The sequence below is a fragment of the Mesoplodon densirostris genome, chromosome 1, assembly GCF_025265405.1.
Source record: "Mesoplodon densirostris isolate mMesDen1 chromosome 1, mMesDen1 primary haplotype, whole genome shotgun sequence".
In the NCBI taxonomy this organism is placed as follows: Eukaryota; Metazoa; Chordata; class Mammalia; order Artiodactyla; family Ziphiidae; genus Mesoplodon; species Mesoplodon densirostris.
The window spans coordinates 39,426,309-39,441,993 of NC_082661.1; the positions used below are offsets into that span (position 1 = coordinate 39,426,309).

At 38.4% G+C, this 15,685-nt stretch overlaps 1 protein-coding gene across 2 annotated transcripts in view; it reads left to right on the top strand.

Moving 5' to 3' along the window:
* The window catches only part of RNLS (renalase, FAD dependent amine oxidase), a 287,408-nt gene extending 276,849 nt beyond the window's left edge, over positions 1 to 10,559 (top strand). The window contains exon 7 of one of the 2 annotated variants that reach the window (XM_060102407.1): positions 7,254 to 10,559. In XM_060102407.1, coding sequence (XP_059958390.1) covers positions 7,254 to 7,406 — 153 coding nt within the window. In that variant the 3' untranslated portion in view covers positions 7,407 to 10,559. Of the gene's footprint in view, positions 1 to 771; positions 894 to 7,253 lie in introns of those variants that run through there. The other variant, XM_060102417.1, reaches the window with a different exon arrangement.
* Positions 10,560 to 15,685: the final 5,126 nt, after the last annotated feature.

Below are 15,685 nucleotides of genomic sequence, written 5' to 3' on the forward strand. Positions count from 1 at the left end.
GAAAATCTTAAGAAAAAAACTGAAAATCTCCAGAGGTCTCTTCCTTTAGTGCCATAGTGGCTGCAACAGAGGCCTCAAGAACCACTGGGTTTTCCACGTTATGCTCTTCAGCAAAAGTGTAAGTGCTGATGAAATAACATTTCCCCTTTGGTAAAATGATGGGCTGATGAAGAAGGCTATATCCTGGATATTTTTAATTTTGGTCAAATTGGTCTCTTTTAGAAGCAGCTTCCCCTCAGGACCTATTACATCTCAAAGGAGGAAGCATAAGCCCCAGAGTTTAGGCTGCAAAGATGTCCCTAGATTTAGAGGCTGGGAAAATGTTATTAATCTTGCTAGTCACTTTACTTTATTGTTTTTGTTAGTGCTTTCAAAGTTCTTTAGGTTTTGAATTACCTGCACCAACTCTATCTTCCTACAAGCCCTGATACTTGTCACACACAGTTTTATAGAACTATGGTTGTAGACAAAATATATGTATTTTATTTTCACCCAGCAGTTAAAGACCCGATGTGACCCATGGAAGGGCAATGGTCTAGAAGGAGGTTACTAGAAGGTTATTAGAAGGAATTGGAATTGAGCTTCCAGCATCATTAGAGGAAATGGCTCCCGATGTGATTCTAATTCTTGGCATTGAAATATCTCTGCTTTGGACAAAGGCAATGCATCAGACTCTCCTGGCTTAACGGGAGAAGCGGGGGAAAAAACAGTAAAGAATATTTAATTCTCTTATTTCTAATTACATGTTTGCTCTGCAATCTTCTAATCCAGGATTGGTATATAGGATTCCTCTCAAGTGCCAACTCCAATTGACTGGTAGTGGCTGCCTGAAGCGATGAAGTGAGAAGGATGCTGAGGCCACTTCGGGGCTCAGTGGAGAAGAATGCCACAATCGATTAGTGATGTCTGTCAGGAGATACTGCACATGTGTCACCCCTATAATCTATGTTACAGTTGAGGAAATTTGCCCACTAAGATGAATGGTCTGGGCAGACAACAAGATTCGGTTCTGGAATCGGTAAATTTAGCTTTGTAAGTGAACAAATCGATTCTGTGATAACCAGTCCATCTCTGTCAGTTTCACCTGAGACTGCTCATTTGGGTGAATTGAGAAAATGGAGGGTTTAAACCAGCAATGCTGAAGACCTTAGAAATCCTGACACTGAGATGCTTCTTTCCTGAAAAGGCCCTGCTTAAAGGATCCTGCCATTCAGTATCTTTATCCTAGTTATGCATTTACTAACTAGTAAGTTAGTAAATGCATAACAAGTACTTCTTCTCTTACCCTATTTAATATTTGCCGTATTTTATCAATTGTAAGATGCCATCAAATCGGTATGCACCAGGAGACCGTCAGGATGTAGTGTTCACACATGTGAATTTGGTTATTGTTAGTGGTCTAACAGTGGGACCACCACCGCAACCCCTTGATATTTAAAGTAACAAATAATTTAAGGACCATTTGAGAAAAGAATATGAGCCTTGGTTGCTACCTAAAAACCTTTCTTTCCCACTGGAGAGAAAGTGTACAGTCAGAACTTGAAGAACAGGTATCAGCGTCTTGGAGGAAAACCCCAGAAAGGACAATTCAGTGGAGCACTCTTGTAAGAAATGGTGCATGGCCAGCACTCAAGGCTGCACAGAGGACAGGTTGTGTGGGGAAGAGCATGGACATTGACACCCTTAGTGAAAGAGTGCTTCACAGAAGTCAAACTCTGAATGTGAAGATTCTGGAAAAGCTAACCAACGTATTCCTCTTTGATTTCCTTTTTATGTTTGCAAAAGATCTACATGTAGATAATTCTAAAAGAACTTCTCTAGTAAGTATAAAATAAAGCTTTGTGTCATGCTGACACCATTTAAAAATTTTTCTCATTGGTACTTAAAATATTGATGATGCCTTAGATTCAATGAAATGAAGTATAATCTACATCCATAACAAGCTGCAGCAAGCACCTGATTGTTCATAGGTTGTCCAAGTTCTTTCAAGTTAGTTGCACAGCTAGGATTAAAGCTTATGAGACCTTAATTCTTGCCTAGCTCACTTGAATATCACCTAGTGCCATATTTCAGAAAGTAAACAAATGGGCTGAATGGCCAACTAGAACTGGTCACCCTAAAATAGAGCCACCGTGTAGGCCAAATCAATGAGATTGTTCTATGGGTAGACTTCTGACAATCCAAGGACAAGCTTTAGCTGTCAACATAGGTTTGGAAGAAAGAAGGTACATTGTCATGTGTGTCACTGAATTTTTTTGCTAACCATCAACTATAATTTTGTGGAAATACCCATTTAGCCTACTTGTCTGCCTCCCTCTTTCTTTTCATCTTTAATTTCATTCTCACCCCCAAGGGACTATTTTTGTGTGACTTTTCACAATTAATAATCATTATAAAAAGAAACTATTAGGTTAAATCATATAAAAGTTGACAGTAGTTTACCATTTCTGACCTACAGAATCAGCAAATTTCTGTAGTTTAATTTAATACATGACATAGGAGACATTCACATAAAGCAGTTCGCAGAGACATTTATCATTACTGAGAGCCTTCTAAATACAATAGCTCTTCCATTTGAGCTTCTGCCAGCTCTGTGGGAGCCACTGAACAACACTTCTTGTGTAGCTGGTTCCCTATGAACACCATTTGATCAACTATGTGTACGATATTCTGTCTTTTTTTAAACTCAATAAACATTTATTGCACACTTCATGTGGTCTAGGCACCATTTTCAGCCTTGGGTACAAAGATTAGTGCATCACAGTCCTCACTTTTCAGAGCATGCAGTCTAGGAAGGGAGACAGGCATGGACATAATTACAGTGCAAAATAGCAAGTAACATAATAGATATAAATAACATGCTGAAAAGGCACTTACCCTGCCTGGCAGAGCAAGAAGACCTCTGAGCAGGTGACATTTGTGCTAGTTCTTAAAGGATAAGCAAATTACTTGGCAGAAAAGAGAGGGAACAATACAACATCACTAAGCAGAATGACTTGTTCAAAGTCACAGAAGCACAACAAAGGAGGATGTGCTTGAAGAACCTTAGTTTGAATGTAGATAGGACACATGGCAGAAGTGAGAGAAGCAGCAAGAGGGGAGGCTTGGATGGAGCTAAGATTGGGTTATGAAGGGCCTTCCATGGGGGGCTGAGGAGTTTGCAGTTTATTCTACAGGTGGAGAGGAGTCACAAGACACACATGGGTTTAAATCACTTAGCTGTAAAACTGCTTTTTCTGCTTTGAATTTGTATGTCCAGTCTAGTCATCACCTAAATATACAGAACCATTATATTAGCGACCTGCAGTATCAGCTTCTGCAGTTTGAGTTCTTTCTTACCCACCCTGGCACACATGTGAGCCCAAGCATCCTGGATTTCCAAGGGGTTGTTTTAGCCCCGACATCTCTCTTAAACACAGTCATTGAGCTGTGGTTCCTCACTGTGGCTGGAAGCGTAAGCCAAAGGCTGCATTACTGTGAGAGATTGTGGCTTTGACAATTACGTGCTGCTCCACTGCAGGTCTCTCTACTTCACATGGGTGAAGGAGGTTGCCAACACACCCTTCATGTTTTCATATTTTCCTCATTGGGTAATTGTAAAATGGGCGAATTCACCTAAATGCAGCAAGATTGATTTCATCCCAACTGCAGACTGGCTAATCAGTGGCCCAGTTTTCCAGCCATGTGATCTGGCATCTGGCACTTACCACTCATCAAATGAAATTACACAGCACCGATAAATTACCACCTCACCCCTAGGCAGAACGTTTTTCCTTAAGCTACCTCCTGCTTAATACTTGTCTAATGTTTAATAGTACCATGGTTTATCCATACAGGGATGTCAGCTGGAATGTATCAAAACTTTACTACAAATGGAGACTTATATATGTGTGTGTATAAACATAGACACACATATAGGTATATGTATATGAATATGTATGAATGAGTTATCCCATTTATGTGAATTTTCCAGATGACTATTAAACATTTTTGTTTTATTTTACTTAAATTAAGTCTTTATGGAAACATTTCTGAAGGGGTTGGAGGGGCGAGTTCAGGAGTTCTGCTTTGTTTGAATGTTTCTTCACCTCCGAGGTTTCTGTCCTCAGGAAAGTCTTTCTGAGTCTCAGCTTTCTCAGCTATAAAATGAGAATAGTAGCAACTACCTCATAGGTTGCTGTGTGAATTAAGTGGGGTGTGCGTGTAACACATTTGGTATGCAGTGAACATTCGAGAAATGCCAACAATTAATACTTTATGCATATTAGAGTTGATTCTGGAATATTGGGGCCTTCATCATGAGCATTAATGATTTCAGGAAAACTAATAGCTAGTACCCTGGGGGACTATTAAGAGCCAGAAAGTTATTTGCCCTCCACTAAGTGACCCCAGACTGCCAGGCTTTTTCCCAGCCCTGTCTGGTTTTTGAGTGTTTCTACAGCATCCCTTGCTTTCAGACTACGAATTGTCATGTTCTAAAATCACTAATATATAGGAGCCCAGCAGTTTTCTTTCTCCCTTAGTGTTTCACCGACAAATCAAATCATCCAACTTGTTTAAATTCCATCTAAAGCAGGAGATTAAAAAGCTCCGACTGAACACCCAAGTCTGTGCTTCAGTGTCTGTACTATGTGCTATTTTAGCCACTCAAAGATCTTTTCTACCCATTTCAAGATTATTGGCTATGGAAAGACAAATAGTGCACGATCTCACTTACATGTGGAATCTAAAATAGTCAAATGCGTAGATGCAGAGAGTAGAATGGTGATCGCCAGGGGCTGGTGGGAGGGGAAAATAAGGAGATGTTGGTCAAAGGGTACAAAATTTCAGTTATATATGATGAATCAGTTCTAGCAATCTAATGTACAGCAACATGACTATAGTTAATTATACTGTATTGTACCCTTGAAATTTGCTAAGAGAGCAGATCTCATTAATTACCTTGACTATGATGATTATTTTGCAATGTATACATATAATACAACATCAAGTTGTACATCTTAAATATACACAATTTTTATTTGTCAATTATACTTCAATAAAGCTGGGGGGAAAAGAAATTATTATTCAACATAAATTAAAACTATGACCTAATTTTCTTAAAAGATTATCTGCTATGTCTATGATAGATGATATTGCTATCAAGTGACCTCCAGAAAAGTGAGGGGATACTTTTAACATTTGTATCTGATACAGGCCTTTAAAGGTCTATATCTTAAGTGATTCAAGAAGGAAATGATTGTACCACCTCCTTTTTTAAAGCAAAATATGGCATATAAATAAAAATATCTATGCAAAGATTTTCTGTTTTTTTTTTTTTTTTTTTGCTGTACGTGGGCCTCTCACTGTTGTGGCCTCTCCCATTGCGGAGCACAGGCTCCAGACACACAGGCTCCGCGGCCATGGCTCACGGGCCCAGCCGCTCCGCGGCATGTGGGATCTTCCGGGATCGGGGCACGAACCCGTGTCCCCTGCATCGGCAGGCGGACTCTCAACCACTGCGCCACCAGGGAAGCCCGATTTTCTGGTTTTAAAAAATTATAAAAGCATATACTAATTCAGCCTATCAAAAACCTAAATCAGCTGCATAATCCAAATAGCATTTATACATTTCTTGATTTTTTGGTGTGATTTTTAAACAAGCAAATCCTCATGGGCCTTATTCTATTACTCTTCATGAAAACACTGTATAAGAGAGACCAGAACTGCCATGTTGTAGTTTATGTGAATGGCGCCCCCTGAAGTTGTGCGGGAAAGTAGTCCCAAGTGAGATTGCCTTTATAATAGCTTTGTGTAATCTGGTTTTTTAGGGAGTTTTTGGTGCTTCAGTAGCCAAACCACCAGTGTCCAAGATAAATACATTCATCTCCAGCTCATTCCACTGGCTTTGAATGCTTGTTAGCAACATACATTCCAATTTAGAGAATAATTTTTCCAGGAAATAACCTCTATGCCTTTTTCATCATTTCAAATATTATAAACCTGGTTGTACAAAATAAAATAAGTCCCAGACTTCAGCTGATTCTCCCTACTTTTGGTGCATATATAGTAAATTCTAAATTCTTAATAGACTTTATTTATAAATTTTGTGTTTTTAAAATTTGAAACACAATATTCCTCTTATTTAGCCTCTCAGTTATGTCCTTTCCTCCTGTCAGCCCTCTCCCCCAACACACACACACACACAGACACTGTGACCTGCCCCACAGATTCCTAAACAGCACCCATAGTCTGTGACGTTTACACATGCTTCTCCTTCTCTTTGGAAAGCCCTATACCTGTTTCCTCCCCTGGCAAACTTTTATGTGTCCATCAGAACTCACATGAAGTGACCAGCCATGCCCCTTTGAAGCTTTCTCTGTCCTCTGTCAGGTGTGCTGGCCTCCTCCCATATATTCTTATAGCACCTTGCCTTTCACTCTGTCTTAGGCCGTAGACACTTATATGCCAGCAGTCATGCTGAACTGGAAACTCCTTAAGGACATGACCCTTTAAATCTCTTTTGAATCCACCTTGTCTGGCACATAGCACGTTCTCAATAATAGGTGAATGATTTCATGAATTTTGTTCTCCCTAATGAAAAGATTAACTGTACTTTCAACTAATTTAGCAGATCATGACCTATTAATTTTGAAGTTCAATACACTTCTGGTTATCTTATCAAATAACTGAAAAAGTAAACATTTAAAAATTTCAATGTAAACACTTGGGCGAGAATCATGCACTTCTTGAGCTCTTCCAGGGAGACCAGATATGGTTACATTTGCACAGAGGAGCAATTTATGGAACTAGTTGGAAATATTCTATGTTTTCAGGCTATCTTCTTTACCAAGATTGAAAGTCAGTACATAATTGACATTAAAAGGATATGGTGTTCTACTTAGTGGGAATAAAGGAAAAGTAGTCCTTGCCCTTGTGACTGATTGGTTGAGGAAAATGTTTTCATTCATAGAGGAAGGAGGAGGTCCTTACTTTTTTTTTCCTCCCAATGGTGAAAAATTTCAAGCTGAATGACAATTAGCACGAATCTGGCACTTTATAAATTGTGATGTAGCCTCGCTAGTCAAGCTGTGAATGTATATTGTTTGCACTTAATCCTTAACTTAGCCAAGGGGCCTTGGCTTAGTTTTCCGTTGCTCGTTGTGAAACACCTTGATTTCTCCAGGTAGAGGAACGTTCCCCAGGTGGGCATTGACGTGACAGCACAACAGAGCATAGAATGTCAATTTCAATTATTTTTTTAACATTTTCAGGTTACAAATGCTGCTGCCAACTCTCCTGGTCAAATGACTCTTCATCTCAAACCTTTTCTTGTGTGTGGAGGGGATGGATTTACTCAGTCCAACTTTGATGGCTGCATCACTTCTGCCTTATGTGTTCTGGAAGCTTTAAAGAATCATATTTAGTACTTGTATTCTTATTTTTTACATGTACTTTGGGGTTTTCACAATTTTCTGTCATTGATTATTTTGTTTTATATTTTGTTGAGAGAAATTACCGGAAAATTGTTCTTTACTGATTGTTATTTTTCATATGGAGTATAAAATCAATTTTATAATTTCAATAGTTACAACTCATGCTAGAATGAAATTCCTTGTACTTTATACTTTTCTCCACTTTTCTGAATTGCCATGTCTACTCCTTGTTGGAGGCAAAGTAGTGCTTAAGAAAAACAAATGACTCTCCCCCAAAATTATGTCAAATCAAAGTAACAGTTCATGTTCAGAAACCTTTATTATTCTTTTGAACATTTCAATCCCAAGTGAAGAATAATCATTATCAAGACCTCATTATAAATCTTCAAGTATGTCCTTGATTCAGTATTTTTACAAATTGCCAAACTACAAGATTCCTCCAAACTGTGGATAACAGAGTGTAATTTTTGTTTCTCATTTCTCTTCCAAGTTATTAAATGATCCTGAATTGTAGGTCACATATGTCATCATCTCTAAGAACGCGGTTTGGAGGGCAACTTGACTGACAAAGAAATGTCTCTTCAAATTTTCAGAAAATAACCAGATTCAACTTGACTTTCCAAGTCACACAGTACTTTTTAACCTTAGCAAAAAAAATCCAGTCTTAATAGGAAAGAAAAAAAGTAAAGAGAATCTGAGAGAAATTATATTGATCTTTACCTTTTGCTATCTCTTGTGGCTAGTGCTGTTACTTTTATGTCCTCTGCAGTATGTGCTGTGGCATTTAGACTCTGTCAAGTTTAATGAATTTAATACAAAAAAATTTACTGAACCAGAAAATAGATGCACTTAAAACAGTTCAATATTTGCCAACTTAGCGGTTCAGCATATCACCCACATGCTTCAGTGACAACCCCATGACTTGCTGGCTGGAGAGAAATTGATCCCCAGCCTTCCAAACAAACTACCTGTTGCTAATTTGGAAAGTGAAATGGTTAGTTCCATTTTGCCATTTTGAAAGGAAAGAAATTGTTGCAGCCTCTCAAACTGAGAAAAGTTCAACCAAAGACTCCGTAGCTTGGTAGTATTTAAAATCTCACACTTACGTGCCCACTATCATACATACACACACACAGGCACGGGCAAAATTTGTTTATGTAACTACAGAGTGGCTTTTGTGATTCTATGGAATGTCATTATACATCTCCTATTAGCAATCAATTCATGGAAAACTGAAATGCCTACATGTGGTTAATATCACTTATTTTTGAAAGCATAGAAAGGAAAAGGGAAATTACTGTGATCTCTGGTATGATATGATAAAAATATTGAGATTTCTTTCATCATTTTGGCCTATATTTGATTAACATCTGTCTTTATTCTGGTTATACCCTTAAAATATGGTAAAATAGTACATTCAAATAGATTAAGTAACTATTTTGTTTTTAACTAATATAATTCTGGAGCCATTTGAGTGAAAGCATACTGAAGATTTAAAAGCAATGCTATATTCATCTCATGAGTGTATATACTCCCAAGAAGAGAGAGAAAATGATTTATTAAGGTGGAGTGGGTTACCTACAGAAATTATCCTAAGCCATTACTGATGACTTTTAATATCTATTCATTCGAAGTGTGTTTCCCTAATAATTGTGCATCTGCTTAAAGAAGACTATGGCAATGCGAGAATGCACTCAACCCTGCTTAGTATGTAGATCATTGTTACTTTGCTAATTTAATCATTTTTAAAATTCATTTTACATTTAGATCCATCTCTGATAGAAACAGACCAATTCCCTGATGCTCAAATAAGGAAAGAAAATGTTTCAAAAGTTTGTTTTTCTATTTTCATTTACCTCTTCCTTTTAGAAATTGAAATGGATATGGGACTATCTTGTGCTAGAAGCCATCAAACCTCAGATGGCCAGGATGCCCTAAATGACCCAGGGCAAAGGCAGCTAAGTCCCCTGAGAAATAGGGGTCAGCACCTTTTGGCAGAGTTACCAAGGTGTATGTATGTCAGCTCCACAGGACCCCACAGCACCACAGTGCTGCCAAACAAGAACTTTTGTTAAACCAGCCAAGGAAATCTGCTCTGTTTTGAAAGGAGCATATTCAAGTGAGAAACGGCTTGAGCAGTGGGGTGATTTAATACATGTTAGCTGATAAATATAGACTTTGCTGGAATAAAACTTTATGATGCAGGGTTGAAAAGCTTAATTACTAAACTGTCTATACACATCTTGCTCAGGCAGCGAGGGTGACAAATTATAGCAGTCAAATAGTATTTTTCACCTTTGGCGTTTCTGAAGGGGAAAAGTATGCCTAAAAACATCGAGAAAGCAGTAATAATCCCAGACCATATATTACTGAGGGAAACAAAGACATGTCATTGAGTCACCAAGTCTTCTGTGCAAAATGCCACCATCACCACCCCTCCGCCTACTTACTACCTTGTTAAGTAAAAAGAACAAGGTCAATTTTACATTTATCTGGCATTTTATACATACACATATATATATTATATACATATATTTCCATCCTCCTAACATCTTGTGAAATAAACAGAGCAGAGAATTCTTATTCACATTTGACAAATAAGGAAACTGAGGCACAGAGATTGGCCAACCAAGGTCACATCATCAAATGCAGGACAAGAACCCAGGCCTCCCATGACCCATTTCTATTTACGTGGCACCATGCCGGTGCCAGATGAACATGATAATTAAAGCTGAACTGAAATATTAGTTGGAGGTGCAGTCAGCACCATGTGGTCTTCTTATTGATGTTTCATTTCAGAGAGCTAACACTAATCCTGATGTGATGTATACAGGAGTCTAATATAGAATAAAGTCTCCGTAAGTACTGGCTAAGTGATTTACATTCCTGTTATTTTCATTTGCTGGTTTATTTCCTTCTTTGGGGGGCACTTGCTGTGAAAAATGGCTGTATCCTAATGACACTGAATCTCAACGCAGCAGTAGTTGGTTAGCAAACAGGCTTCCTCTGCATTCAGCATTTCCTTCTGTATTCCTCTTTGTCTCTCTATTCCCTTTGTTTCATTCTCTCCTCTATTAGTTTCTACCATTTCTTTCTCCCCTCTTATTTTTCCCTCCCACTTCTTATCCTGTGTCCCTTCTCAGAAATCTGGAATATAAATGCATCACATTATGACTCATAGCATTTGTAACTTTTTGCTTTAATATAATCTCTTTTCTCTAAAATTTAAAGCAGTCAATGCTGCATTTTATTCAAGTTGATAGGATAATCATTATTTTGATTTTTCAAAAGTAATGCAAGAATTCAAAACTATCTGTAGCTTTCAGGGATCTCAGTGCTAATAACCTAAAATATATGTGCAAATCATGGTATCAGGCTCTGTGGTGGACACAATGGAATATAATTAGCCATCTTCACCTAAAGATGCTAGTTAGGGGAAGACAAGTCCCATAGAGTAGGAGGCATGGTAAAGGTACATGTTGGTGGAATCGCAGATAGTAAATAAGATGCTGTATCTCATGAAACTGGGAATCCTAAGAGAAAGAACCATGTTTCCTTGGAAGAGAGAGGGTCTCCAAACAGAAGCAGAGATCCATCAAGAAGACACTTCTGACAGCATCCCTCCCCTCCACACCATAGTTGGGCAGACCTGGCTGACTCTAGGAATCCAAACTGTGTATCAGAGTGGTCAGGATAAGTGAGTACTTTCTGTGGAGAAGGCTCAGTGAAACACAGAATGTAGTCTCTGGGAAAAGGAAAAAGCCTTTGCAAACCTCAGACTAGCTGGTTCAGGACTGAGCTGCTATAATCCAGTCTGGAATGTCCTTGTGTTTCAGCCAGGTAAGCCAGGGAGGGTTGAAATGGTACCGTGTCCTGTGTTTCCTTCTCAACAGACAGTAATTATAGTCCACTTAAGAGTTCACAGCAGAATCCATCAAATGAACCTGCTAAGGAAAAAGAATTTCTAAAGAGTGTGTTAATTGAAAAGGCATGCAGAATCATAGACTCCTGGAATGTCTAAATTTAGAGCAACTTGGAGACCATTTAGACCAGTTCTTAGCCATCTTGGATTTTGAACCTACTAGAGAAGCTATGGAAAGCTATAAGATTTTCTCCTAATAACAGCAACAAAAATAACGATGCACATAGAGCTTGCTGGCTAGCTGCCTGCTTTTGTAAATAAAGTTTTATTGGAACATAGCCTTGCCCACTTGTTTGTGTATCATCTGTGGCTGTTTTTGCACTACAACAGTAGGGAGGGGTGTTTGCAACAGAGACCGTATAGCCTATAAAGCCTAAAATATTTCCTGTCTGGTCTTTTAAGAAAAAAATTGCTGACTCCTGTTTTAGGGGGTTACAAACCCTCCAAAATCTATTTTTAAACACCCGGGGTCTATGGACCTCAGATTAATAACATCTCAATCTCCATCCTATTGCTTTATGTAAATATAGGCATATCTTAGATCCACACATCCGGTCCATTGTTCCGCGATCCTCTGCCCCATTGTAAATCCTTTTAGAGGAGCAGTACCACTTGGCGCTTAAAAACACATCCCCTGGAGTTAAATAGATCTGTGTTTTAATCCAGACTTTTGCTCCTCAGTGTGTGACCTTGCAGTTAAATAGCCTCACAGCCTCCTTCATCACTGAAAAATGAGTTGGTGGTAGCTGCCTCGTAAGATTGTTCTGAGGCTTAAATCTATATAAAACCTTAAGCGAGTACTGGACACAGAGTAAGTGCTTAATAAATGATAGCAATGATGGTAGTGATGATGAAGGGAAAGAAGAAAAGGGAGGAAGAAAGTATAAGCAGATCCTCCTGGTGCCTCTGAGGCCCCTGCGAAGGCCAGTTTCCTCTGCATTTGCGTAGGACATGTAGGAGAGTTGACGGTAAGGAGAGTTTGTCCATTGATTAAATGATGGTGCAACTCGGTAACAGCTCTAGGTTTCTTCAAAACCTTCATGAAACAGAACAGCAGGGGCTACCCGAAACCAGCTGTGGGCCACTTTCTTTTTTCTTTTTTTGGTAAGTAGACACTTGGGGAAAAGGGGGTTTGCTCTAAAGTGGTCCTTGAAAAGAAACCAGGGCTAGGTCATTACCAGGAGTAGGAATGAAGTAAAATACAGGCATTCTCTGCAATGAACGGTGTCTTCTCCTCAGCAAGTATGTGTGCTGAATGCAAAGAATTGCACGCTTGGATTGGATTCTGCTGAAGATTATTTACTTAAATCTCTGAAACGCTGTGAAAACTGGGAGTGAGTTATTTCACATTCTTGACATGTTTGGCTAAGTATGCAGATTCATTTCCTGTCCCTGGCCTTCATTTTAAAAAGCCCGACTCCGGGCTTCCCTGGTGGCGCAGTGGTTGAGAGTCCGCCTGCCGGTGCAGGGGACACGGGTTCGTGCCCCGGTCTGGGAAGATCCCACATGCCGTGAAGCGGCTGGGCCCGTGAGCCATGGCCACTGAGCTTGCGTGTCCGGAGCCTGTGCTCCACAACGGGAGAGGCCACAACAGTGAGAGGCCCACGTACTGCAAAAAAGAAAAAATAAAATAAAAAAATAAAAAGCCCAACTCCTGGTAAGTTCTATGACATCCTGAACCTACCACTTTCTAGATGTGTAACCTTGGACCAGTTTCTTATGTCTCTGAGCCTCAGGAGCTTCATCTATAAGATGGGGCTACTAATTTTACCTGCCTTAGGGTTATTCTGAGTGTTCTGGAATATGCTATGTAAAGTGCTTAGCATTGTGCTCTGCACATAGAAAATAACAAATGTGAGCTGTTATTATTACTATTATTGTTAGAGAAATATGACTTAGGAAAATCATTCCCTCTCATAACCATCACTGCATCTCTAGGTAGCTTTAAATCTCGCTAGGAAGCCAGGTCATTACTCATTAAACTCAGTGGGGACTGTACTGAAGTGCCACTGTAACTTTGGCCTTAGTTAGAGTCATTTTTCCTCAGAAATTCTTACTGACCCTTGAGTGAATGAATGAATAAATGCTTTATGGTTTATTGTAATGCTCCTTAACATACCTTGCACAGGATCCTGTTTTTCCTCAGCCAATCTAGTCTCCCCACTCTTGTGATACCAATCACATATGTATTGTACTAACTGGTTCAATATCTACTTGCCACCAAAACTGCAAGATCCACAGAAGCAGAGGGGCGGGCACATAGGAGGTACTCAGTAAACATCTGTTGATCCGATGAATGAATGGATTCAACTAACGAACATTTCTTATTTTAATTGCATCAGGTACCAAAGTAAAACATTGCTGATACAGAATTATCTCATAGAAGAAAAATGTACCAACCTTATCCTCAGTAGAGGAGATAATTACAACAGTACCTACATTCTCCCTGTTTGGTCTCTATTCAGTCAATAGGTGATCTCAGAAAGTCCCTACATTATGCTGCCTCCCACTATTTGGGAAGTCCTTTTTGGAGGGAGGGAGAATATGGGAGAGCTGCTCTACCATTTGAAACTGTCTAATAAACACTTGTACTTCACTTATCATTTTGCCTCTTGTTTAAAGATTTCTGCCTATGAAGCCAAAAATTTGAGCAAAGAAATGCACCAGACTAAAGAAGCCTGATGAGTCTTTTGTGTTTTTTATGAAAAGCTGGAGTCATATATATTGAAATTTGTTAAAAACTAGACAATTGAATTACCTGGAGAGGGAGGTTAACTGAATTTCAATTTAAATCATTATTAACTAGAAATCCTTTCTTGCATCAACTTCTGCATTTCTGTCTTTTCTGAATGCTTGGTTCACTTCTTCTTTTTTCTTTTTTTTTAAGTGCCTCTGGTATACATGGCATATTAAAGTTGAATGAATCTTGCAAAGCCTTGGAATCAGGATTTCTTTAGAATGTAGTAAGCTCTATGGGGACAGAGTTTTTTGTCTTTTTTTCTTCACTTTGGAATCCTCAGTACCCAGAACAGTGCCTGTCACATATTGAATGAATAATCCAAGAACATTCAGACCATCAGCAATTAGGAAGCCGTGTTAGATAATTAAAAGATGTAACAAAAGAAATGAAAAACTAACAGCTTATGAAGTCTGACAAGAGACAAAAAAATGAAAATGAAAAAGCTTTCAAGTCTTACTTATTAATATGTAAGTTCCATAAAGACAAGAATCATGTCTAACTTGTCTAAAATATATCCCCAAAACCTAGCACAGAGTAGGTCACATAGTAGACACTGAATAAGTTTTTGTTGAATGGTTAAATGATTGAAAAAAGGAAAGCTTAAGTGAAAATGAGCACTACATTATAAAAAATCCAAGAGAAAGAACCCTTGAAATATAATACTTAAGTAGGCCCTCTCTGTGTAGTTGGTGTGTTTGTTGCACACATGTGCCAGAGTGGGGAGGGGAGGACAATGATGCTTTTCCCTGTGTAAACAATCAGCATAGCTCCTGTGGCAGTATGTTCTGCATTCTGGTTTATCACCTCCCAACAACATGTTTTCAGGGTTTCTTGGCTCACATTTTTATTTTCTTGGTATTCTTTTTATTAGAATTGATTTAAAGGTGACAAGAGTTAGATCTAGTATAGGACCCACTTCTACAAGACAAGTCACCAACTTCAAACTCACACAGTATATTTTAACCATTCAAATAAACCATGTTTATTTACCCTTTGGAAAGCAGTTAAACTATTTACTGCAAACCAAAAGATTGTCAAAAAATAAAGTGTCAATGATACAGAGGCCATTGTGGAGAAAACAAAAACTGGCACGTGTCACTTCATTGAGAAGAGTTTATTATCTGGGGTGAACAGCACTTTGACAAATTAGCTCTATATTAGAAGAAAGAGCTAAAAGAATGTGCCTATAACCAGGGTATCTGTTCATTTAATAAACTATATTGGTAGTAGCAATAATGAAAACCTTATAATTATTTCAACAGATGCTAAAAATTGTCATAAAATTAACATATATTACTGATAAAACCTATGGTAAACTCATAAAAGGAGGATGCTATCTTAGAGGGATAAAAGCTATTTTAAAACTATAACAGACGTCACAATTAAGAACAAATTACTAGAATCATCTACATTAAATTGGAAAGACATCAAAGATCCTTGCATCGATGTTTTTGAAATTCCTAGGGAATGCATTAAGGCATGGAACATATTTAAGAGATGTGAACATTGGAAAAGAAAGGCAAAATGGTTACTAATTGCTGTCAATATGATTATACTCCTAGAAAACTCAGGTGAACTAATTTTTAGAATTAATAAGACACTTCTAGT